General features: G+C 42.8%; 1 protein-coding gene across 1 annotated transcript; it reads left to right on the top strand.

Moving 5' to 3' along the window:
- Window positions 1–712: 712 nt before the first annotated feature.
- Cep55 (centrosomal protein 55) lies at window positions 713–25498 on the top strand. Its single transcript, XM_004653030.2, has 9 exons — window positions 713–921; window positions 5326–5510; window positions 8494–8769; window positions 12451–12519; window positions 17464–17614; window positions 19161–19474; window positions 20993–21064; window positions 21746–21871; window positions 24579–25498. Exons 2-9 carry the CDS (start codon window positions 5328–5330, stop codon window positions 24777–24779), a joined length of 1392 nt encoding a protein of 463 aa, XP_004653087.1. The 5' UTR covers window positions 713–921; window positions 5326–5327; the 3' UTR covers window positions 24780–25498.
- Window positions 25499–26754: the final 1256 nt, after the last annotated feature.

Genomic DNA, 26754 nt, shown 5'->3' with positions numbered 1-26754 from the left:
TTCCGCTGGGCAGCAATCCGGTGCCCATGCCCTGGGGTTTGCAATCTCAGCTCAGGCTGGGCGTGCTTATCAGCTCTGCACTCATGCAGCCCGCGGGTTACTCCTCCCCGGACTCTGGCGGGCGGCGGAGTCTCCCTGGGGAGTCCAGCTCTGCGGGAGACGGAGGAGCTCTGGTTTATACTGGGGAACCCTGGTCTTCTCAGGGCCCGGAGACCGTCATTGCCAGGCGAGGGTCACTACCTTTATGCCGTCAAGCACAGCAGTGTCTGGGCCCGCAGAAAAAAGCAGGCAGCTCCAAACACCAAACGAGTGTTGACCAGACCCAGAAACAGGTGATGGTCCTTGGTTTCGCCTCCATCTCTTACACATTTCAGTCCTTGTCTCGCCCCGCCCCTCAGGCCCCAGGCCCCGCCCCCACCCGCCTGCCTTCAGGTCTCAGGCTCCGCCCCCCGCCTCGCCCACCCCTCAGGCCGCAGGCCCCGCCCATCCCGCCTGCCTTCAGTTCTCAGGCTCCGCCCCCACCTCGCACTTCCCCAGGCCTTAGGCCCCGCCCCCTAGCCCAGCCTCAGCCAATCCCAAAGCCGGATTTCGCCGGCAGTGACGTGCCCCGCCCCGCAGCCGCGGGATTCAAACTCCCGGAAGCGTTGGCTGCTCTAAAATTTAGCCGGGTGGACGTGGGCGCTGCCTTCGCCTCGGCTGCTAGGGTGAGCCTCGGCCTCGACTGCGGAGAGTGGTGAGGGCCGTTCAGGGTCCGCAGCCCCAGGACCGGGCCGGACCGGCGGGAGGCGGGGTCGGTGGGCCGATCGCCGCGCAGGGACTCAATCTCTGCCCGCGCTGCTACGCGGCCCGGGCCCCGGCGCGCGTTTCCTGTCTGCAGACCGTCGTCCTTCCGATCCCTGCTTTCTACTTTGCCGTGCTTAGGTGCGTATTATCATCTCCCTAGCAGACCGGCGGCGATAGCCCCAGTGACCTAGCTAAGGTCTCTCGAAGGAACACCGTTTGCTGGTAGTAAACGTTTCCGTGTCCCGTCTGCAAACACTTTGATTGTACGTGGGAGAAAATCTAGCATTTGGGGGGACAGTCTTTCTCTGCCCACAGCTTTCAGGTGTCTGTAGAAATGTGGTCCCTAATAAATGCCTTGTGTCCTTTACTGGATTGGAGTGCTTCTTGGGTCTCTTGGCCAGCATAATTCGTTTCAGTCAGTCACATAATTTCTGAGAACTTACTTTTAAGATCTGCGGATAACCACAAAAAAAAACAACAACAAAAAAAAGTTAAACAACCTAGTGCAGCCCCTGAAAATTGTTGTTTGAAAGAGGAAAAAGAAAGCAGGGAGCAGGTGTAACTTACTGTGTGGTAGTTGTGGTGACAACGAGGCTGTGTCCTTTCATTAGAGTTGACCAAGGGTTGGTTTCTTGAAGATGTCATTAGGTCTAGTAAGTTCCTGAACAGGAGAACGCTATGGATGACTGGCCTAGAAAATACAAGGAAAGGAGGCTGGTGAGCCTACTGGGAGTGGGTGTTGTCTAGACCAGACTAGAAGCTAGTCATTTAGGAGGCCTCACCAAGGGTTGGAAGAAAATGTCCCGGGGATTTTTGATTCTTTTAATCTGTATTTTCACCATTTCTCTAGTGACTTGGTAGCTTCCTGTCTACCACCCAGTGTATCAAGACCACCTGTGATATTAACAGAATCACAGGAAAGAAGTCCTATGACAGCAGGCCCCCTGAGACATCATTAACTTGGCTGTACTAGCTACCTTGGTCTTTGACCTAATAATGGGCAAAAGTCCAGGATCAAGGGTTTGATACAGGGTTTGTTTGATTTAATGTATACAATCCTACTATTTTTAAGTATTCTGATTTCACACAGGATGATCTTATGTCTACTGCCCCAAATAGATCTCCCTGTTTCATCATACCATTCATCACTACAACCATTTCCTGTGTCATCCTTCACTGTTTGAGAACACCTGAAACTGCTTGATGCCTGCCTGCTTTACAATACTGAAAGCTCCCCAACATTATGACAACACAGTTTATGTATAGTTCCTATTAGATTACCCAGTAAACAGTGTTTTTTTTTTAAATTATTATATTTGTTGAGGGAAGTACAGAGCCAAGGAAAGGCATCCACATGGCTAAGAATCCACATGGAGGGCCTGGAAAACAAAACAAATAAACAAAAAGAACAGTGGGAAAAAAAAATAAAGTTCAAGTAGCTCCTGCCGTGTGGGGAGCTGCAGGGGATAAAAGAGCCCATGTGGAGAGTAAGGCTAAGGGACCCTCAAGGCTAGGCCTAGGCAGTCCAGGCCCAATGGAGGGGAAAACTCCCTCTCAGCTTTAAGTTCCCAAGTGGTCAGAGAGCCTGCCCTCCCCTTGCAAGGGTATTCATAACTTTATGGTGGTGGGCTATCTCTCAGCTTAGGTTAACCAGAGGGACAGCTTGTTGGTTAGTGCTATGGGCTATCTCAGGAAGAGGCTAGCCCAGACACCAAGTTTGGGGGGGCTGAACTTGATTAACCACAATGTTTAAATTCTATGAAAGACCTCCCTTCTAGAAGGGGGTCCTGGTTATTTGTGGAAAAACAGGTCTAGGGAATTAGGCAAGAGATAAGTTAGATCATCTTTGATTTCTAGCAAGTGTAAACTTTCCTGCCATTTTTTATTTTTACCTTCAGAGGTCCAGTTACCTTGATTGTACCCCTTCTCATGAAAAGACACTCTACTGTTAAAGGAAAATGGACAATGACATCAGATCGTGAACTATTTCCTGCTGAATGGGGTACGGAGATGTTACAGTTAGTGTTTCCCAGAGAGGGGAACTATTCTGAAGAATCCAAAAGTGTTGGAAGAAAATGTTGGGGAGAAAGAAAGTTAGAAGTTAATGAGAAAAGCAAGGAATTAATGAGAAGTGAGCACACAGCAAACTGGTCGCCTTTAGGGTTATCCTTCTTGTGGACTTCTAGGACTTGGGGAGCATTCAAAGGAATTCGGGTAGATGGAGTTGGATTGGCTTGGGACCATCTGAGCATGGTGGTGGCTGAGATTTTCTTCCAGAATTGTCCATCAAATGGCACAGTAGTGTTTGACATGGCCTGAATCTGCTTCTGTATGGCATGTAAAACAGACAAGATATTATCAGAGTTATCAGGAATATATATACAGCATTTAACCTTGATAATGGTGAATTTACCATATTTTGTATAATAGCCTTTCAGAGTGTATCCCTTTTTAATTTGTCCTGGGAGTAGCCAGGGCCAAAGTTTGGTTCCATAGAGCCATTGGATGCCATTAAGGTCTATACAATATATTGTTGGCCTCAGGACTTATTTAATGATGTCCTGGCATAAGTTAGAATAGAGTCACCATTGTTTCCAGAATAAGGAAGTCTTCTGAATTAAGTGACCCTTGGTCAGAATTATACATTCTAGATTCGAAAATAGCCATTTTGACATCTAAGGTTGTTTGTCCTTATTATAGAATTAGAACAATTAGAGATGGAGCCAACATGTCTTAAGGCATTTGTTTCCCCTCTTGAAACCTCTGTGTTACTTAATAAGCCATTCATTTGTTGTTTTTGAGATAGATTCTCATGTAGCCCAAGCTGGCCTCAGACTCATTCTGTAGACACTTGAACTCCCCACCCCTCTGCCTCCAACTCCCAAGTGCTGGAATCACAGGTGTACACCATCACACCAGCTTTGTAGGAACTGAGTGTATGCATGGCCTCGTCCTCCTCTAGCTACCGCAGTCACATTGCCATCATTTTTGTCTCAGGATACAAAAGATGGAAACCAAAAAAAATTTTTTTAATTTATTTATTTGAGAGCGACAGACACAGAGAGAAAGACAGATAGAGGGAGAGAGAGAGAATGGGCACGCCAGGGCCTCCAGCCTCTGCAAATGAACTCCAGACGCGTGCGCCCCCTTGTGCATCTGGCTAACATGGGACCTGGGGAACCGAGCCTCGAACCGGGGTCCTTAGGGCTTCACAGGCAGGCGCTTAACCGCTAAGCCATCTCTCCAGCCCCCCAAAAATATTTTTTGAGACAGTTTCATGTAGCCTGGGCTGTCCTTGAATTCACTGTGTAGCCTTGAACTTCTGATCCTCCTGCCTCCACCTCCAGAGTGTCACTGTGCCCAGTGTTGTTATTTTTTTCCAAAGAACTTTTATTTTTAAATCTGCTGAATGAAGAGCTACTGTTTTATACAGTGTGTATTGTGACCTTTTTCTGTGAATGTCTCCTGTTGGATTTTCCTCATGTCTTTCCACCACACTTGCTCAAATGAGTATTAAGATGGAGCTCAACTAGACATAGCCTCTAAAAAAAGAGGATGTGCCATTGTGTTGAATAATGCCACTTTAATGCCATAAGCTTAGAATTACATTACCATCAGCTTTTTACTCTTGAGTATTATATGTTGTTGAACATGACTTTCATGCTTCGTGTAATGGTTAGGGACCCTTCCATTGTTTTGTTGTTGTTGATGTTGTTCTTATTTATTTGAGAGCGACAGAGAGAGAAAGAGGCAGATAGAGAGAATGGACGCTCCAGGGCCTTCAGCCACTGCAAACTAACTCCAGATGCTTGTCCCCCCTTGTGCATCTGGCTAACGTGGGACCTGGGGAATCGAGCCTCGAACCAGGGTCCATAGGCTTCACAGGCAAGCACTTAACCGCTAAGCCATCTCTCCAGGCCCCTTCTATTGTTGTTTTTTTTTCCCCTTCCATTGTTTTTAAACAATTTTTAAAAAATTCTTACTAAACTGGAATGCAGTTACAGAACATTGCACAAAACATACATATGGCCAGGCATGGTGCTGCACAGTTTTAATCCCAGTACTCGGGAGGCTGAGGCAGGAGGATTATGAATTGAAAGGCAATCTTGTTACATAAGGAAACCCTTGTACAAACAAGCATAGGTATATAAGTTGATAAGTTTTTGGAAAGCAGTATCTCCAGTTATCCACCACCTAAGGTTATTTTTTGTCCCCCCCCCCTCAAAATAGGGTCTCACTCTACCCCATGCTGATCTGGAGTTCACTCTGTAGCTCTAGGCTGACCTTGAACTCACAGTGATCCTCTTAGCCTCCCCTCTGAGTGCTGGGATTAAAGGTGTGCATCACCATGTCTGGCCAGATTTTTTTTTAAAGAGTTGTTACCATATCTGAAGCTTTCCTGGGTCCTCTTTCTGTACCCTGTTGATTTGGATATATCATTTCTAGAGCAAAAAAGGTCATCAGGCCTCTCTCAAACCCAGGATTCCAATTTTCAAACTTAGACTTTAAATGCATTTGCCTTTTATTTTTACACTGTTTCAGAGATGTCTTCCAGAAGTCCCAAAGATTTAATTAAGAGCAAATGGGGATCAAAGGCTAGTAACTCCAGATCCGAAACTGCATTAGAGAAATTCCGTGGAGAAATTGCAGCTTTAAAAACCTCCGTGGATGAAATCACAATCGGAAAAGGAAAACTGGCCGACAAAGACAGACACAGACTTGTGGAGGTAAGGGGCCTTGTAACCCTCTACATTGTCAGCATTGGTAGAAAGAAAGTCACACGTTCGGATTTCCGGGTGCTGCTTTGTTCTTGCCATTAGCCCTGTCCCAGCAGTGTATTTGTTTTCGAAAGTTGGTCTTGAGTTTGGAATCTTAATTCCTACTTTGATTTCACTAACCTTTAAACATACTTTTAGTTATTACTAACCCATCACTTTCTAAATGTAGTTATGTGTTTTGAGGCTCTTTAAGGTAGTAAGTTGCTTCAGAAGACATCTTGATTAATAGCTTTGTACCTTCAACACAATACAATATCTGTTTTTTTTTTTAATTTATTTATTTGTGTGAGAGAGAAAGAGACACAAGAGAGAATGGGTGTACCAGAGCCTCCAGCCACTGCTAATGAACTCCAGACATATGTGCCACCTTCCACCTTGTGCATCTGGCTTACATAGGTCCTGGGGATTGAACCTGGGTCCTTAGGCCTTGCAGACAAGTGCCTTAACTGCTGATCCATCTCTCCAGCCCACCCTTTTTTTTTTTGAGCTGAGGTCTCCTGTAATCCAGGTTAAGCTCCAATTCCAGCTCTGTAGCTGAGGATTACTTGAGCTCCTGATTCTCCTGCCCTCACCTCCCAACTACTAGGATGACAGGCTTGTGCCCTCATGCTTGGCTTGTTGTTTCAGGTAAAGTAAAATAATAACCTAATCCATCATTCCTTCTATGGCTTTTTGATAATTTGTCTTAATGTCATTAATGTTCTTAATAAAATTGTGTAATACTATGTCTTAGTCTGTTTTGTGCTGTTATAACAGAATGCCATAAACTTGGTAATTTAAAAAACAAGGGGGCAGGGATTTGGGGAGACAGCTTAACAGGTAAAAGTGCTTGCTGCTCAAGCATCAGGACCTGAGCTTGATCCCTAACACCCACATAAAAAGCCGAGCATGGTGGTGCATGCCCGTAAGCCCAACACCGAGGGGGTGGGCACAGGAGGAGTGCTGGAACTCACTGGACAGCCAGTCAGAGCAAAAAGCAGGGAGTTCCAGGTCCACTGAGAGTCTATATCAGAGAAATAAGGCAGAAGAGCAATAGAAGACATCTGACACCTTCCCCTGCCTCTGCATGCATGTGCACAGGCTCATGTATCTTCATACATGTGCATGCAACACACACATGAAGAAAAAGATTTAGTTAGCACATGATTCTGGAGACTGTGAAGTCCAAAATCGGACACATCTAGTAAGGACGTGATTGCCATGTCGTAGTGTGCCAGGCCAAACCAGCACTTGAGAGGGAGGGCCATGTGCACCAGGGCTGAGGTATTATTTGTTAACAACATAAGTGGAGATAAAATGTTGCTCCAACACTGAGAAATAAACTATCACCAATTCATAAACATAAGAATTATTTTGCAGTCTGTTAATAGGCCACTTATAAGTTGGGTCTTTCATCCCAGCCAAGAGGCGGAGGCAGGAAGATTAGGTTCACGGTGTACCTGGGCTACAGAGTGAGTTTAAAGCTGACATAGGCAACTTAGTGAAAATCTGTCTCAAAATACATACAGTAGTAATAATAATAAAGGGCTATAGCTCAGTAGTATAGCTCTTGCTTGCCAATTGTGAGGGGGTGTGGGGAGTGGACAAGAAAGCGAAGAAGATGAATATAGCCTTCCTAAGTTCTGTCTTTCTGGCCTCGTCCATGTTTTACAATCACTGAGGGCTTTTCTCCTTGGTAATCAGTTGAAGTTAAACTTCTATTCATTGGTTCTAATTGTGCCCATTAAAGCTACTCAGAACAAGTCTGTTATCCAAGTTGATGGTTTCTCAGATGTTTATAAGACAAGGAAATCTTACTTCCTCTTTTGGCAGATCAATGTTATACTGAAGAGCTCTTTGGCTTCCTGTCATCCTGGAGATTTGTGGTTTATCTTTACTCACAGCTGAACACAGGCCCTAAGTCCTGTCTGGCAAACACAGATCGAAATGCTGTCTTATCTGGACACCATATTAAAGCCAAAAAATTGCATGCTACATGTCTATGTTGCAATTATTTACTTACTGCTTTTTTTTTTTTCTTACATTTGAGACAGGGTTTTACTCTAGCCTGGATTGGCCTGGAACTCACTATGTAACCCAGGCTGACCTTCTGTGGCAATCCTCCTGCCTCAGCCTCCTGAATGGTAGGATTAAAGGCATAGCATTCAGGCCCAACTCTTTGTTTTAGTTTCAAGCCAACTAAAATCTCCTTTTTTCATATTAGTAACTACCTGAACTTTAATTGTTTCATTTTGTATTTGGACGATTATTCTTTTTCTTACCGAATTCAAGTTTTAAGTTACATTGCTTTGCTGCTGTTTGCTTACTGATTCTAATATTTCTTTTTATCATTCTCTTGACTCTTCCTTAGCAGCAGTGTGACAAGCATGGCTTATTTTTCAAATCTTGGAAAATGTTGAGCATGTCTGTAAAGTTCCCCTATTAGACTCAGTACCAGATCATGCATCAACAGTAAGCAAATGAATGACGCGTCTATATCCTGCTGAAACATTCTGTGACTTTTAAGCTCTGTTGGTTTAAGTTCACTAAAGAGTATCTATATTGTGTGGGACCTGCATTTAGCTTTTAGGTTTGGGTGCCAATGTGATGGTGAGAGGCTTCTCTAATATTCACATGAGAAGGCTTCATGAGCTTTTTCCTCCCACTGCCCTTAACACAGATGTTTTCTCCTTGCTCTGTACCTGCTCATTCAGTATGTATGCATGTTAACTGGAGCATATATTGCATTAATACATTGGCCTGTCGGCCTGTGGGTTGTCCAAGCCCAGAACTGGGCTTCCTTTTCTCTTTTCTTTTTCTTCCTTTTTTGCCCTGGTAACATAAAACAAAACTTGCTGTAAACTAAGTATTTCATAAATGCTTGTTGAAGTAGATTGTTTAGCTGCATGTTTGACCTGGCTGAGTTCTAAGATTCTTCTTAGTTTCTATCTAGAAAATTCAAATTCTTGAAGCTGAGAGAGAGAAGAATGCTTATCACCTCAAAGAGAAGGACAAAGAAATAGAGAGACTCAGAGACCAGCTAAAGGTGAGATATAACACTACTGCACTGGCTGAGCAACTGGAGGAGAAAACCAAGGAATGCAAAAAGAAGGAGCAGTTGTTGGAATCCTTATCCAGAGAGACAGATATGCTGAAAAGTCAACTGTCTGCCACAACAGCAAAACTCACTGAACTTGAAAGCAGAGCCGGGACACACCATTTGTCACAGGTGCAGAGTTTCTTGAAGTTCCTATTTTTTTTCTTTGTGCTAGAATTTATGATTCTTATGAAGGATGATTTTTTTTAAATGATGAGTCAGTTTTAATAAACTTAGAGACCATTACCTACCTTTTATTAAAGCTGAGTCCCTTTTCCATAAACAAAAATAGAGGGTGACTCCCTGCACCCCCACACCATTGTTTTAGCCAGAGGAATATTCAGAAGGCAGGAAGTCTAGTCTATAGTAGCCAAGACAGTTTTGTCGAGATCTTATTTTAATGTTTGTATCATTGAAAGCAAGAGGCTTACGTTTCTGTTTTTTTATATTTGAGGTATGGAGTTATCAAATGTTCTTTTTGTAAGTGCACATGCATTTTCTCCTTTTCGTTTGCGAGGCACTGTAGAGTAGAAAGAGCGAGGGTTTGGAGGTGAAGGACAGATCTGAGTCCAGTTTTGCCACTTTGGTAGCCATGCAGCTTTGAACAAGTTCCTCAGCCTCTCAGGTCTGTGGTACTATGCTTGGGTTCCCCATTCTTGTTCCCTAAGCCTTGATTTCCAAACCAGTAAAACTGGGAGGAGTACTGATGATTACATTGGCTGCTGTCTGCAAATTGCCTAGCAGAGAGCCTGTAAATGCCCTGCAAATGGCTACTGACCAGACCTTAGATTTTGTTGGAATTTGGACATTTGAATAATATTGACACAACTGTTAATACTGCCTACAGAAAAAAACCTATGTGAATTGCACATATAATGTCTCCATGCTATAATAGTCCATCTTCCTAGTTAATCTCGCCTTCAGGGTAGACATAGTGATCAGACCTCTGCATTTATGTGCACTTTCATAGACAGGCAACTGCGCATCAACCGATGAGCTCAAAGAAGCTGGTTTTTCTAGATATTTACCATAGACCTGAAACTCAGCAAACATTACAGTCAAATTCATGGTGGTTTAAGTTCAAGAATTAGTTTGTCTACTTTTAAATTAGTTTGTGTACATTTAAAATGAAATATAAGTCTTAGTAGAATTTATACACTTTGAAGATAGATTCTGGTCGGGTGAGGTAGTTTAGCTGTTAAGGCACTTGCCTGTGAAGCCTAAGGACTCATGTTTGACTCTCCAGGTCCCACACAAAGTCACACATGTGCATAAGATGGCACACTTGTCTGGAGTTAGATTGCAGTGGCTGGAGGCCTTAGTGCACCAATTTTCTCTGTCGTAAAAAAACATAAAAAATATTTAAAGATAGAGTCTGATCATCATTTTGCAGTGTTGATTTCTTCTATTCAGCAAGTTCAACCTTCCAGTTTCAGTGTCTTGTGTTAGAAATTTTCATTTTCCCTCATGTGAGTCTAGTGCAGGATGGAATGCAGGAGGCTTTGCTCTAGTCCTACAGAAATCCAAGGGGGTAGGGGAAAGAAATCCAAGATCTGCCCCTTGGGTTGTTCCATGTTAGCATGGAATATACCACCACAAAGAAAGCATGTGGAGAAGTTCTTAGGAAGATTTGGGGCTAATCCTGGGATTGACTGACTTCATTTCTTCCCACACTGCACTAAACAGTTCAGTCATCTGGTTCCACTGGGAGAGAGTTGGTACTATGCCCAGGGGAAAAGACAAGGGATTAGTAAAATCTCTCTGTCACAGTTTCTAGCTGGGATGCTAAACTGAGAGAAAGGCCTATATATTAGGGTGAGTGAATCATGTATCTTTGGAGAAAAATAGTTATGTCGACTCTCATTGCCAGTATCTATACAAGTCTGTATCTTTATAGCTGCTTTATAAAACAAGCCAGGCATGATGGCACACACCTTTAGTCCTTGCCTTTAGTCCCAGTACTGGGGATGCTGAGATAAGGAGGATCTCTATGAGTTCAAGGCCAGCCTGGGGTTACAAAGTGAGTTCCAGGTCAACCAGGACTAGAGTGAGAACCTATAACAACATCAGCACCATATGAACATAAGAAAAGAAAAGAAACTGAAGCACAGCTTTTTTCAGAGTTTGTTGGTTAGCCCAGAATTATAGTCATCTGCTTCCCTTGTTTTACTCAATGAGAAAATGAAGAAAAAAAAAAATGAACGAAACTATGTTTTGAGTTCTAATGTACATGAACTTTTACTAGTTCTACTATTGTAGTTGAATATTTCATCCAAAATGCTCTGAAAATTTTTAAATGTTAACATGGCACTACCAGTGGAAAATTTCACACCTGCCCTCAAGTAACTACCGCAGCAAGAATGCAGGTACATTAAACATTTTGAGGGGCTGGAGAGATGGCTTAGCAGTTAAGGCGCTTATCTGCAAAGCCAAAGAACCCAGGTGTTCAGTTTCCTAGTACCCACGTAAGCCAGATGTGCAAGGTGGTGCATGTATCTGGAGTTTGTTTGCAGTGGCTGGAGGCCCTGGCATGCCCATCACCCCTCCCCACCCCATCTGCTTCTCTGTCTCTGTCTTCCCTTCTCTCTCTCTTTTCCAGACACAAAATGGCCTAGAAATCCATGACCTCACACTGCCTGGCACTAACTACACAAGACCCTCATAATAGGAGGAAAAGATGATGATATCAAGATAAAAGAGAAACTAATTGAGAGAGGGAGGGGATATGATGGAGAGTAGATTTCTGAAGGGGAAAGTGAGGGGGAGGGAATTATCATGGTTTATTATCTATAATTGTAGAAGTTGCCCATAAAGCATTTAAAAAACCTTTTGAACAAACTACCTGCAGACTGTTTATGAAGCATAAATAAATTCCCTATTTAGAGATGCATCTCATTATGTTTATATACATATTCTATACTCCAAATAATCTGCAATATGAAATAATTCTGATTCTAGTATTTTTTTTTTTTTTTTTTTGGTTTTTTGAGGTAGGGTCTCACTCTAGCCCAGGCTGACCTGGAATTCACTATGTAGTCTCAGGGTGGCCTCGAACTCATGGTGATCCTCCTACCTCTGCCTCCCAAGTGCTAGGATTAAAGGCGTGCGCCACCACGCCCAGCTTCTCTGATTCTAGTATTTTCTAGTAAGGGATACTCAGCCTATATTAGTATATAATTCTAGCAACATTTTATCTTTAAAAAAATGTTTTTTGTTCATTTTTATTTATTTGAGAGGGAGAGACAGAGAAAGAGGCAGATAGAGAGAGAAAGAGAATGGGCGTGCCAGGGCCTCCAGGCACTGCAAACGAACTCCAGACGTGTGCGCCCCCTTGTGCATTTGGCTAACGTGGGTCCTGGGGAATTGAGCCTCAAACTGGGGTCCTTAGGTTTCACAGGCAAGTGCTTAACCGCTAAGCCATCTCTCCAGCCCAACATTTTATCTTTTGTTTGACAACTCATTTAAGTTCATTGAAATTGGTCAGCTATTTGTTTTGACTCCTTTTGATGAAAAACTCCTAGGCTATTCAGATTTACTAAAGGCTGGTCTGGGCCTACTGGGAGCCAGAGGAGGATCTCAGTGTGAAATTGGATCTGGAATTTCTAGGCTTTCAATTTGCTTAGGAAGCTTCTAATAGATTTTAATTCTGACATTGGTCCTTTGATAACTAACTCTATCCTGGCTTGATGGTTTACCAGCTATACATATCTGTGTTTTATGGTGCCTAAAGAAATATGCTATATTTTATGGAACTAAATAAAAATTTTATTGTTAAATGGAGGATATTAACTAAAATATTGTGTTATTTTACAGGCTATGGCTACAAACTGCTTCGATGCATCAATGAATAATATTCATGACAAGGAAATGCAGCTGAAAGATGTGAGTTTATTTCTTTTTTGTTAAGTTATGGGTAAAGAGGACTAGTTCATCTGTATTTTAGATTTTTTATTTCCTTAAATTAAAATTTAAAATATCCATTTAGTCAAACAACTGTGTAGTAGCTTCCCCCAGGGTCTATGATTTTTCCAGCCTTAGTCTTTTTTTTTTTTTATTATTTATTTATTTATTTGAGAGTGACAGACACAGAGAGAAAGACAGATAGAGGGAGAGAGAGAGAGGATGGGCGTGCCAGGGCTTCCAGCCTCTGCAAACGAACTCCAGACGCGTGCGCCCCCTTGTGCATCTGGCTAACGTGGGACCTGGGGAACTGAGCCTCGAACCAGGGTCCTTAGGCTTCACAGGCAAGCGCTTAACCGCTAAGCCATCTCTCCAGCCCCAGCCTTAGTCTTTTTGACAAGGTTTTCGATACCAGACATGAATTTCCTCCCGTAAAATGGCCTCAGCCAATCAAGAGAGCAGCTGGCTAGCCTCCCCCAGTAGCAGTCACACCACTGTGGCATCAGTGGCTGTTTTCCTGGCTGGCCGGTTGTGTAGCTTTCTTTTAAATCTGTTTACATTTTGAAACAATTACTTGGTGTTAATGCTATAAAAATTGTCAAATATCAGTGCGTTTAGTGTGTTAAGAACTTTATTACAAACTAGATGAGATCAAATATCCAGGGAAAAGTTACTTTTAGTAAAGGTTTCTTGGTCTTCATTTGTTTAAATATAATTTTTAAACATAATTTAGGGAAGATGCATAATCTGAAAAATTCAAACTGGCAGAAAGGTTCTAAGACTGAGACTGCTAGATGTTAATTTTATCACAATTCAGCCATTGCTACCATATTGTCCTACTTGATACTTTGTTTTCTTTGTACCTTTGATATACAAATCCAACTATTCAAGTGAGCTGAGCACATCCATAAGTAGTGAATCCCACATTCGTCATTATGTATTTCCTGTAGCTCAAATAAGAACTTCAGTCAATTTAACATGGGTACAATTCTTCTGTTTAGTACAGTTTTATCACTTGACCCACATTTCTTGCTCCTCCAGGAGAGCTAGCATTTCCATCTATTTTGAAACTCTTGTTCACAGAATACTTTTTTTTAAAATTTTATTTATTTATTTGAGAGCGACAGACACAGAGAGAAAGACAGATAGAGGGAGAGAGAGAATGGGCGTGCCAGGGCTTCCAGCCTCTGCAAACGAACTCCAGACGTGTGCGCCCCCTTGTGCATCTGGCTAACGTGGGACCTGGGGAACTGAGCCTCGAACTGGGGTCCTTAGGCTTCACAGGCAAGTACTTAACCGCTAAGCCATCTCTCCAGCCCCAGAATACTTAGTAGATCCCTGACCAATCAGGAGGAAGAACATCAGCACCCCACAGGGCTTCACTTTCCTCCTCGGTTTACATGTTTATTGATAATTTAGATGAAATGCCTCATCAATGTGTATGTGACACAAAGCTTAGAAGGAATAACTGATGTGATTAAAAACCAACAATATCAATGTTTATTGAGAGCTAGCCCATTCATTTATTGATACTGTTAGAGAGGAAGTAGACACATGATAAAGCAATGTCTCTTTAGCCAGGCTTGTTTATATACTAGTTTCCTGAGAACAGAGGCAAGAAGATCACAAGGTCAAGGCTTGTCTGGGCTACAGAATGACCTGGGTAACTTAGTGAGGCTCTGTTTCAAATAAATAGTAAAAAGAGGGCTGAGAATGTAGTTTAGTGATAGAATGCCTGCCCGACATGTGCAAGGCCCTAGGTTCAATCCCCAGTACTGGAAGAGGGAGAGTTTCATTTATTAAGTAACATCGCCATCATGTGGCTTTCTAGAGTATTATATTTTAAATCTTCAACATAAGTTTTTGTCATATTTCAGTAGAGTACCAACAGGTTAATTACAAAGGAAAAAATGATGACTATCCAAATAAGTTGTATTGATGCTTCTTAAGTAAGGACAATATAAAATGTTACAGAAAACTGGATATCTTCAACATCTAACATACTAACCTATGGGCTTTGGATAAACTTTTTTAGAATGAGGTGTCAGCTTGTGGGGAGGGGAGCCCTTCCTTGTTTGGTTTACCTACAAAAATATAGAGTGATTCAAAAAGAATTAAACACTTTAAAAAATATCTTATTTATTTATTTGAGAGAGAGAGAGGGAGAATGGGCACACCAGTGCCTCCAGCCACTGCAAACGAACTCCAGACACATGCGCCCCCTTGTGCATCTAGCTTATGTGAGTCCTGGAGAGTTGAACTGGGATCCTCTGGCTTTGCAGGCATACGCCTTAACCGCTAAGCCATCTCTCCAGCCCAGGAATTGAACACTTTTGAAAATGCATTCCAATATGTATGTGTTATTTCATTAAAGTTTTTGTCAGCCCATAAGTATATAAAGTACTTGGTGGTTAAGTGCTTGCCTGTGAAGCCTAAGGACCCGGGTTCGAGGCTCGATTCCCCTGTACCCATGTTAGCCAGATGCACAAGGGGGCACACGCGTCTGGAGTTCATTTGCAGTGGCTGGAGGCCCTGGAGCGACCATTCTCTCTCTCTGTCTACCTCTTTCTCTCACTGTCTGTCACTCTCAAATAAATAAAAACGAACAAAAAAAATAATAAAGTTATATATCCTGGTTGCCATGTCAACTGATAGTATGAGGTGCAAGTCTGATGACATTATGACAAGAAGTATATATTAAGCACCTGTAAGGCTTTAGGAATAGAGATTGGAGTTCTATTACAAAGGACTATTTTTAGATTTTGCTCAAGTAGTTACTGGTAGATATTTTAAAATGGATTCGGGGATTGAACCCAGGGTTTCCCATATGCTAGGAAGTACTCTACCACTGATCTATATCTTCAGCCTTTAAATTTTTAAAAAATTTTCAAACAAGGCCTTAAACTTGTGATCTTCCTACTTAAGCCTCTTGAGTTGGAGGGATTATAGACGTACAGTACTTCACCAGGATTCTTTAAAAAATATTTGTTTTGCTTAGTGTACCAAGTTACGAATTTCATCATGACATTTTCATTCATGTATATCATTGTACTTTGCTCATAACACCCCCCCGTTACCCTATCTTGTTCCCCACCCTCTTCCACTTAGTCTTCCACCCCACATAGTACCCCTTTCTTCTGCTTTCCTGTCATATGTATGTTTAAATCTAGATTCTACATATCACAGATAATATAATTGTCTTTGTGTTTTGCCTTCTATAACCCTTTCTTATTCCTCTGACTCCCTCCCTTTAGACCCCTTCCTTCCCCCACCCACTGCTTTCATGACACGCACACACACACACACACACACACACACACACACGTATGTATGATCACTTGTGTCTTCTTGGGACCCCTTCATTCAAAATATTTAATCTAGATTATATATATTAGAGAAAACATGCAGTACTCATGTGTTTGATTCTCTATAAGCCACTCTATATTATTTTACTTGTATGACTGCTATATTCTTTCTAATCTTTTCTCCCTTCTCTGAATGCTCTAAACGTCAGTTGGGGATAATGGGTTTGCTTGGGTCCTTAATGAGCCTTACAGTCATTGTTCCTCACCCCATGCTGTCATCATTATTCACAAAATTAGCGGGTGGCCACTCTCTATGGAAGCAGTGAATGCACGCATAGAAGTAATAAGAAATTTCTAAATAGTCTAGACTCTACTGTCCAGGGGACCCATGATCTACTTGATAAGAATTATTATTAGGGCTGGAGAGATGGCTTAGCAGTTAAGCGCTTGCCTGTGAAGCCTAAGGACCCTGGTTCGAGGCTTGATTCCCCAGATCCCACGTTAGCCAGATGCACGTCTGGAGTTCGTTTGCAGAGGCTGGAAGCCCTGGCACACCCATTCTCTCTCTCTCCCTCTATCTGTCTTTCTCTCTGTGTCTGTCGCTCTCAAACAAATAAATAAAAAATTTTTTTAAAAAAAGAATTATTATTAGGTCACAGTCAAGATCATTTGTATAAGTATGAACACGTCATATCTAATTTTATCTGCAAAGACCTTCTAAATAAGGTAATTGTCTGAGATTTCAGCTGGCCAAGTTGTTGGGGGGACACTGTTTAACTCACTGCAAGCATGAAGCCAGTGTACAAACAGGTGAGAGATTCCACTCTGTGGGTGTTGACTGGGTTCTAAAGCATATGAAAGGAAATGGGTGTATAAGAGCACTTAAATTTGGTTGTCCAGGAAGTGGTCCCTGTGATGGAGTTAGCAATGAAAATGGCTAATAGGGAGCAGCTTCTATTAGAGGAGAAATGAGGAGGTAGATATCCCTTGGAGAGCGTCAGACATGATGAAACCCGACAAGGTCTTGTCACTCTTTGGGGAACTTCAGAGCAGAAACTAAGCAGACTCCAGTGTTGGGCAGAAATAGCTAAGCTAAGCTCTTGCTTTAAAGTTGCCTGGGGCCGCCCAGCTTGGCACCGCAGCTCCTGTCTGTGTTGGCCGCGGGGCACCCTAGTTTACAGTAGATGACACATACGCACACATAGGCTGAGCTGGATATGGGCGGGAGCGCACGGCGGCACTGCTCTTCTGTCACCTGTGACTGTCATGTCACTGTGCGTTTTAAAGGGTGACATAACAGTGGCTGTCCATACTTATTTTATGATCCCGGAGAGTTTTTATGTGCTGAAAAAGACAGTGTCAGGCTGGAGAGATGGCTTAGTGGTTAAAGTGCTTGCCTGCAAAGCCTGATGATCTGGGTACCCACGTAAAGCCAGCCAGACAAAGCGCACGCGTCCGGAGTTCATTTGCAATGGCTAACGGCTCTGATATGCCCGGTCTCAGCCACCCCCTGCTGCTTGCAAATGAATAGATATTTACAATAAGACAGTGGGACTCCCCTCTCCATTTTAAGAGTTTTGTGTTTTATCATACTGTTGATTTTCTTTCATTTTCATGCCAGGCTCTGGAGAAAAATCAGCAGTGGCTTGTCTATGATCAGCAACGAGAGATCTATGTTAAGGGACTGTTAGCAAAGATCTTTGAGCTGGAAAAGAAAATGGAGACAGCTGCTCCTTCACTCCCACAGCAGACAAAAAAGACTGAATCAGAAGGTACTGACTGCTATAAAAGTGTTCTTTTTGGACAGGCCTGACATTTTCCCAAAGGAGTGATTCATCAAATTTAGATTTTTATAGATCTGTGTTTGAAAGTAAAATAACAGTAGGCCATCTCAGCTTGCTGATTCTTTTTCCTTCCCTCACGTTTTCACAGAAAAGTAGTCACAAGCCATAGGTTAGAGGGCCAGGCTGTCATTGGCAATCCTGAAGACAAGTCACACTTTCATTCTTCTGAATCCTTTTCATCCCTACTTCCCTCAGAGTTGGCCTGAATACCAGTTAGATTTTTATTTCTGGGAGGGGAAAGATGAGGGGTGTTGAGAGAAGTTTTGCCACGTAGCCTCGGCTGGCCTCAAACCGAGCAATTCTCCTGCCTCAGCCTCCTGAGTATGCTGCCTGACTCCAGGTATTATGTTTTGCTTCCCCTAAGCATGTGCATCAACCTCAGGAGAGAGACAGGTTTAACCGTGTTTCATCAGTCTCTGATCCTTGCTGTGAACTTGATGCTGCTGCCTCCTCTCTGAGTGTCTGGAAGTTTCCCTACACCAATTCCAGTCAAATTTGACAACAGCGCTTAAAAGGTGGGGCAGGAAGGGTCATATTTTACAATGAAGAAACAGATTCAGCAGCTTTAGGTGGTAAGCTGGGAAGAAATGATCAAAATCATATCACATGTTGATTATAACCTGACCTTTTATATTGTAAGCTGAAAAAATGGTGTGAGCTCATGTATAAAAATATATTTGGGGCTGGAGAGATGGCTTAGCAGTGAAGGTGCTTGCCTGTGAAGCCTAAGGACCCATGTTTGACTCTCCAGATCCCATGTAAGTCAGACACACAAAAGTGAGGCAAAAAAAATTTTTTAAAAAAGGGCTGGAGAGACGGCTTAGCGGTTAAGTGCTTGCCTGTGAAGCCTAAGTACCCCGGTTCAAGGCTCGGTTCCCCAGGACCCACATTAGCCAGATGCACAAGGGGGCGCATGCATCTGGAGTTCGTTTGCAGTGGCTAGAAGCCCTGGCATGCCCATTCTCAATCTCTCTTTCTCTCTCTCTCTGTCTCTTTCTCTCTCTGTCACTCTCAAATAAGTAAATAAATAAAATTTTTTTAAAAAGTGAGGCAAGCGTAAAGTTATATATGCCCACTTAGTAGTTACAGGCTTTTGGGGTTCAATTGCAGTAGCTGAGGACCTGGTGTGCCAGTTCTCTCAATCCGTCTCTGTTTCTCTCTTAAAAATAAAGTAATAAAAGTATATTTGAAGTTTATTTTATTTTTAAATATTTATATATGTGCAAGGGAGTAGGGAGAGGGAGAGAGAGAAAAAAAAATGAACATGGGTGTGTCAGGGCTTCCTACCACTGCAAATGAACTCCAGATGCATGCACCACTTTGTGCATGTGGTTTTTCATGAGTACTAGGGAATCAAACCCAGAAGTCAGGCTTTGCAAGCAAGTGTCTCACCACTGAGCCATCTCTCCAGCCTTGAAGTTTAATTTCTCAGCAATATTATAAAATGAGTTGTGCTATATATTACTTGTCATAGATTATCTTCAAGAAGAGAAGCAAAAATATTATAGTCACCTCTTGGAAAATGCCAGAAAAGATCTTGAGGCTGAACGACAAACCATAACTCAGTTGACAGTAGAACTTAGTGAATTTCGGAAAAAATATGAAGAAACTCAAAAGGAAATTCAAGATTTAAATCAGCTGTTGTCTTCACAAAGAAAGTCAGACATCCAGCACCTCGAAGATGACAAGCATAAGACAGAGAAAATACAGAAACTCAAGGAAGAGAATGATATTGCCAGGGAAAAGCTTCAAGAAGAGAAGAAGCGGTCTGAAGAGCTCCTGTCTCAGGTAGGCTTAGCCAGTGGAGTGTCTGCCGTCCCGACCTCAGGGGTCAGAGCACTTACCAAGGTCAGGGGCTCTTAACCACTAGGGGACTAGCAAGGACCAGAACTTGCTCCTGCCCTCTCCAAACTTTATATTCTAGCATGGAAACAGACCATAATGAAATACTTAGCCTGGGCTAGAGCAAGAACCTACCTGAAAAAAAGAAAGGAAGGAAGGGAGGGAGGGAGGGAGGGAAGAAAGAAAGAAAGCTTAAATAAATCAATACAAGAAGGAAAACAAGACAAGATTATATGACAAAGAAAATGGGTCAGTTAGAACTTACAGAAGAGATGGTTTTTGGACAAAGACTTGATGACAAGGATGCTGATGGTGACTGGGGATCCCCCCCTCCCCCCGCAGTGGAGGTCACACACACTCTTTGAGACAGAAGCCAGAGGCAGATGAGATGGGAAGCAGTGAGAGGAATAAGGTTGGATCTCTAGGCTGGAACCATTTTTTTTGGGGGGGGGGGTTTCAAGGTAGGGTCTCACTCTAGCCCAAGCTGACCTGACACTTACTCTGTAGTTCCAGGTTGGCTTCGAACTCACAGTGATCCTCTTAACTCTGCCTCCTGAGTGCTGGGATTAAAGGCCATGCACCATCATGCCTGGCAAAGCCAGGCTGGAATCTTGATTAAGCTAATTCTGTGCCCAAGTGACTAATCACTGCACGTCTGTATTCTCATTACACTCAGCTCTGTGCCAGCATGTCTTCATAATTTGGGGTTACTAAGGAGGGATTAGTAGAATTGAATATTCCTTTGACAGAAAGTCATTAATTTAGGTTTTTCTTGGCAGCATGGAGTAATGGAAAGAATGTTATTTAGAGTTGACATCCGGGCTGTGGCCAGGATATGTGGCCTTAGGAAATCACCTCGCTTCCCTGAGTCACGTTGCATTCACGGGTTGAATGAATAATAGCCTCTACTTGCTTCATAGCAGGACCACTTTGAGGGTCACCCGAGGAATGCAAAATTGCTTTGTAAACTATGTAGATGTCAGTGTTAGTTATTGTAACTGTGCTTTTTTTTAAATCATTCACAAGTTGACAGCCATGGCAGGGGCGTCAAGTCTTACATTTTCCACCTTGGTCTTCACTGAGCTCCCTTTGATTTCTAGATGAGTAGTGTCAATTGGGAAAGGTTAGGCAGAAATAAGTAAATTTTCCTCCCAACCCTGCTGCCTAGGAGGTGAGGCCCTTCTGTCTTTGTTGTCCTAGTCCCAAATGATGTTAGAAGCCAGAGTTTCCAGGAAAGGGGGTGTGGCCACACAGCTCCAAGTGCATTGCTGGTCTGGTGGCCCAGGGAGCTGTCCGTCAGGGAAGTCCCGTAAGCCACTTGCGTAGAACGCGATCAAGTAACCAGCTGCAGTGAATCGCCCCACCTCATGGGTGCTGTGGGCCTTGTGACGTAAGCTGCTCGTGAGTCCAGGTCAGGTGTTGAAAGGTCGATGAGACAATGTTGGCTCTCTTTGCATCTTACAGGTCCGGGTTCTTTACAGGTCTCTGTTAAAACAGCAAGAGGAACAGACCAGGGTAGCTCTGTTGGAACAACAGGTACTTACTGTGGTTGCTTCTCTGTCCATTCAGCCCGGTAGGAAACGGAGTTCTCCCTCATATTTGTACTGTTCCTTGGGTGGCTATTCACAAGTTGTGAAAAACATTTTGGGAAAAGTAACATGAACACTGTTAAGAGACTGTACTACTGGCAATTTTGCTACTATCCCGCGGCTAACCTCAATCCTTTGACGTGTGATGGCACTTTTCTTGACAGGTAGTTAGGTGCTGGTCTGGGCACGTTTTGCTCATTGACAATGGCTAGAGTTCCTACTCCAGCCTAGCAGAGTCACTTATTAGGGAAATTCTTATCAATTCAAGCAAAATTGATACCATTTATTCGCAGTGGTTAGCAGAAATTCTTAGTATCTTCTAAACCAAAAAAATAAAGTAGCCATCTTTTCCCTTCTCCCTCCCCTCTCTCTTCTTCCTAAAACACAAAGAAGGATGGGAAAGGACCAGTAATGTCTTGAGGTGCTCTCTGCTCCCTTGTACCTCTGGCCTTGGCTCTGCTTCCTGCACAAACTGACTCCTCAGCTCTCACCTTCATTTGTTACCATCTCACTGTGCGTGGCTGGATCCCTGCAAGGTCCACCAAGCCTCTCCCTGTGCTGAGACGGTGCGAGCATCCGGTGAGGAGGACTAGGCAGCTGTAACAGTCTTGCCCTGGGCTCTTGGCAGATGCAGGCGTGCACTGTAGACTTCGAAAATGAAAAGCTGGATCGGCAGAATATGCAGCAGCAACTGCACGTGATTCTCAAGGAACTCCGCAAAGCCAGAAGCCAGATAACACAGTTGGAGTCCTTGGTGAGTGTGAAAGGCTAATCCTCACTCTCCTCTTGCCATCTGTCAGTCTCCAGGCCAGGAGGATACAGCTTGAAAGAAGAGCTGGCCTTTTATCATTGGCTGGAGTCCTGTCTCCACTGAGGCAGCTAATCCTAGCGCATCAGCCCAGCTCAGAACAAGGGACAGCGTGTTCCCCCTGATAGTAATTACCTGACTGCTGCCAGCTCATCCCCCACTCATGCCAGGGGCTGTGATTCTAGAAGTACTTGACAGTACGTGACTTAGGGGGAGAGGGTGGGAATAACAGACATAGAATTATAAACTTGCTACTGAGATTGTGTGTGTGTGTGATTAGTGTGTAGGCATATATCATCCTAGAACCACAGAGTATTTAGAAATGGTGAAATGTTATAAATAAAGCTCCTCAGTTTTCAAGGAATTTAAAAAAAAAAACCTGTTTTTTTAATAGTTTATTTATTTGGGAAGAGAGAGTGTATAGTGTGCCAAGGTCTCTTGCTTCTGCAAATGAACTCCAGATGCATGTGCCCTTTTGTGTATTTGGCTTTATGTGGATGGTGAGGATTTGAACCCCAGACAACAGGCTTTGCAAGCAAGTGCCTTTAACTACTGAGACTTCTTTCCAGCCTGAATAGTTGCTTAGAAAGGTAATTTGTGGTCTGGAGAGAAGGCTCAGTGTCACAGCACAAGCACGAGGACCTGAGCTCAGAAAGCTAGCACCCAGGTGAAAAGAACAATAAATCCCAGCGTCGGGTCTCAGCACTGGGAAGGCAGAGGCAGGAGGTTTCCCTGGGGCTTATTGGATATCCTGTCTAGCAAATCCCTGAGCTTTTTGGTGCAATGAGAGACCCTATCTCAAACAAGAAAGTAAAGAGCAATCGAAGAAGACATGATATTGACCTCGGGTCTTCACATGTACCTGCACACACATTTTCACATGAGCACATGCATACACATATACCTCATGGGTATGCATGTACATGTAAGAGGAAGAGGCAATTTGTAGCATGCATGAGTAAAAGAAAGAAAATGCTTGTCTGGCTGTATTCTTTGTATGCCATTGATTTTCATATTTGAACAAGCAAAAGTTAAAACATTTCTGTTTATGACTTTTTACAGTCTAGGAGCCAAGAGGGTATATGAAGGAACTTGTGATTTTGCTGTGGTATTCTTTGTGTTCCAACTGTCTTAATAATGTTCGCTTTCTTGACTATGCTGAATTCTTCAGAAAAACATGAAAAAAGTGTTACATATCTTGGTCATTTCTGTGTATATAACCTGTCTGATCTGCTAAAGCTCTTTGTTATTAGTCTCAATTCCATCTAGCTTATTTTTTTATTTTTTATTTTTATTTTTTGGTTTTCTGAGGTAGGGTCTCACCCTAGCCCAGGCTGACCTGGAATTCACTATGGAGTCTCAGGGTGGCCTCGAACTCACGGCAATCCTCCTATCTCTGCCTCCCGAGTGCTGGGATTAAAGGCGTGCGCCACCATGCCCGGCCCATCTAGCTTATTTTTATTTATTTATTTATTTATTTATTTATTTATTTATTTATTTATTTATTTGAGGCAGGATTTCAATGCCCAGGCTAGCATAGAATTGATGACTTTTTTGCCTTACTCTCCAAAGTGCTGGGATCTGTGTACTTTTTTTGGTCCAAGTCACCCTGCTTACAAAATGAGCAAATTTATTCATGTTCATGAAAATGTCATGAGGACACCCATAATTTTATAGTTGGTGTGTGTGTATGTTATGCATGTTTATGTGTATGCGCACGTGCGTTCTTGTGCATGTTCAAGGCAAGAAATTGACTTCATGTGTCTTCCTCTCTTGCTCTCTACCTTGTTTACTGAGGCAGAATCGCCTTTCATGTGAACCTAGGACTTAGGATCCAGCTAGTCTTGCTTCTAGGCTTGCCCCAGGGATCCCCTGCATCTGTCTTCCACGTCCTGGGATTACAGGAGGCCCATCAACCCCACTTGGCATTTATGGGGATTCCAGGGATCTAAACTCAGGTCCTCACACTGCACCGGAAGCATTTTATCCACCAAGCCATCTCCCCATTTCCTTGTACAGTTAATTAAAAAACAAACACAAACAACAACAAAGATGGGCTGGAGAGATGGCTTAACAGTAAAGGTGTTTGCTTGCAAAGTCTACCTTCCTCAGTTTAATTCTCCCCAGCACCCATGTAAAGCTGGACACAAAGGATGTTTGTATCTGATCTCAGAGCGCCGACTACATAGGAGACAGAGCCAGGGGAATGCCAAGCACGTGGGTCAGCTAGTCTGATGTTCTTTTGAAGCAGAAAAGAGCCCATATCTCAACATTGGAATGCAAACACAGACACTTTGAGATTGTCTTCTGACCTCCCAGTGTACCATGGTACATGTGTACCCATACACATGCAAATAAATGACTGAAATTAAAAAGTTTTAAAGCCTCAGGGGACAAAAACAAAACAAAACAAAATCCCATCCAATTTAGTGAGCCTCACACACAGTCTTCCCTTCTTCTGTGAGACTATGCCTCTTGGTGAAGCATGTGACCCACCACAGTCGTGACTTTCTGGGCAATTTGAGTGATCACAGGAAGCCATCTGGGTAATTTATAACCACCTCATGTTGTCTGCAGGACACCCGGGACAGTTAAACGTCCTGGACAGTCAGCCTTATGAACAAACGGTGTTCATTTGAAATTTGTTTTTCAGAAGCAGCTTCATGATTTGGCCTTCACAGAGACATCCTTCACCGTCCACGGGGAGCCTGAAAACAAAGTAAAAGTTACCTCGCCTAAAAGTCCCGCAGCTGCACTCAACGAAAGCCTGGTGGAGTGCCCCAAGTGCAACGTACAGGTCCCAGCCACCGAACACCGGGACCTGCTCGTCCACGTTGAATACTGCCTGAACTAGCAAAAGCACTGTCAGGGCTTTTGTCCTCACAGGTTCCATACTGTATCTGCTGTTTACTGTATACATTTTGAGTCACATATCCCACCCATTTCATGTAAGGAAACACCTGTGTGCTCTGGCTAGTCTTGTGTTCTTCTGCTGCTTCGCATTCTCCTTGGCCGTGGTCTTGCTGCGGGTTCATCCTTGGCTGCACGCGAGCCATGAACCAGCTGGCATCTCACTCACAATATGGTTGGGGTTGGAATCTCTTGCGCCAGTAAGCAAATATTTTATGTCTTGTGGGCTTTTTTAAGAAATCAGAGGTTACTAACCAAGGGTCTTTGTAAGTGCTTAGTATACTGCAGGTTGCAAGCTAGATGTCATTTGTTAAAAGATGGTGATATTATCTTTAGTTGTCCCTCGCTTTTACAGAGTTTTTACTAGAAAAGTTTTTGTAGTTCTTATTGCTGTTTACTCTTAGAACTGTAAACCCAACTCATTCTAAGCACCAAGGGTTTGTTTGAGGAATACTTTCAAGGAGCTACATGCTATTCCTCTGGCTTCAACTTTAACTTAAATTTCATTAGCGCAGCTTGGTTATCTGAAATTGTTAAAATGAGTTGTAACAAGACTGGCTTTTTCATTTGATTTTCAGGTATTGTATTTTTTTTTATTCTTATTTTTGACACTTTGAAATAAAAAAAAAGATGGGCAGGTAGTATAATTATTAGATATTTGTGTCTCTGGATAGATATTTTATATATGTTTTATATAAACCAAAAAATGTTTTATTCAGATTTTCTAAATTGTTTAATATGGGCTACTGTTAGTAATATAAATGAAAAAAGAATAAAATTATTTAATGTTTTACTACGTCTAGTGTGTGTGTATATGTGCATAGATAGTCTATGATTTATACATCTAAAGGAGTGTTGGGGCTTCCAGGCTAACAAGGTATTTAAAGTGACACCAAAAATAGCCACTCTGTGAAGGAGGTTGCATTAATTACTCTTCTGATGACTATGCAAAATTCCTGACAAAAGCAACTCGGGCAAGGGTTATGGGGCTCACAGTTTGGGGTGCTGTCCATAGCCAGGAAGGAAGGGCATTGCAGCAGGCCCATGGAGCAGGAACTCATGTTTCATCCACAGTCAGGAAGCAGGTGCTCAGCTCAGGACCCCAGGCCATGGAATGGGGCCACCCACAGGTAAGGCGGGCCTTCCCACCTCATTTACCTAGAACTCCCTCACAAACATGTCTCTAGAGAGATTTTCCTTCTGGATTATTCTACAGTATTAGCTGTCCAGAGGTAAAGGTAATGGAGGCTTTCAGGTATCTATATTGGATTGATAACCCTTGATCAATAAATATTTTTGAACTATTTATTACAAAGGCAAAATAAGCATATGGCAGTATATACTTGTGGTTATGTTTTTTGTCCATGGAAATTGTATAAATTGTATGGTTTATGGAAATAAAATTTTGCCTTTGAAATTAATCCAGGTTCTCAGTATCTTCACAAATGTAAAAAGATCAGAAGTACTCTTCAGTTAGATAGGTTTTGTTCTGACCCACAATGTTATGGCAAAGATCATGTAATTTTTTTTTTTTGTTTGTTTGTTTTTTTTAGGGAATTGGCAAGCCAGGGCCTCAGCCACTGTGGTTGAACTCCAGACACTTGTGCCACCTAGTGGGCATATGCAACCTTGCACTTGCCTCATCTTTTGTGCATCTGGCTTATGTGGGATCTGGAGAGTTGAACATAAGTCCTTAGGCTTTGCAGGCAAATGCCTTAACCTCTAAGCCATCTCTCCAGCCCCACAGTATTTAATTATAAATATATACCATGTGGAAATTGCACCCCTTACAACTGTGTGTATGTGGAGAGTATGTGTGTATGGTGTATTACGTGTGGTGTATGCATGCGTGTGTGTGCAACAGCCAGGGGAGAACTTTGGATACCCTTCCATATTCTTTATTAATTGCTGAACCACAT

This window comes from Jaculus jaculus, chromosome 1 (assembly GCF_020740685.1).
Source record: "Jaculus jaculus isolate mJacJac1 chromosome 1, mJacJac1.mat.Y.cur, whole genome shotgun sequence".
NCBI lineage: Eukaryota > Metazoa > Chordata > Mammalia > Rodentia > Dipodidae > Jaculus > Jaculus jaculus.
This window is presented reverse-complemented; position numbering and strand designations above follow the sequence as displayed.

Coding starts and splice junctions, on each gene's coding strand:
- Cep55 (XM_004653030.2), top strand. CDS start 5,328: ATGTCTTCCAGAAGTCCCAAAGATTTAATTAAGAGCAAATGGGGATCA. Junction 8,770..12,450: donor GGACACACCATTTGTCACAG/GTGCAGAGTTTC, acceptor GTTATTTTACAG/GCTATGGCTACAAACTGCTT. Junction 21,065..21,745: donor TAGCTCTGTTGGAACAACAG/GTACTTACTGTG, acceptor GGCTCTTGGCAG/ATGCAGGCGTGCACTGTAGA.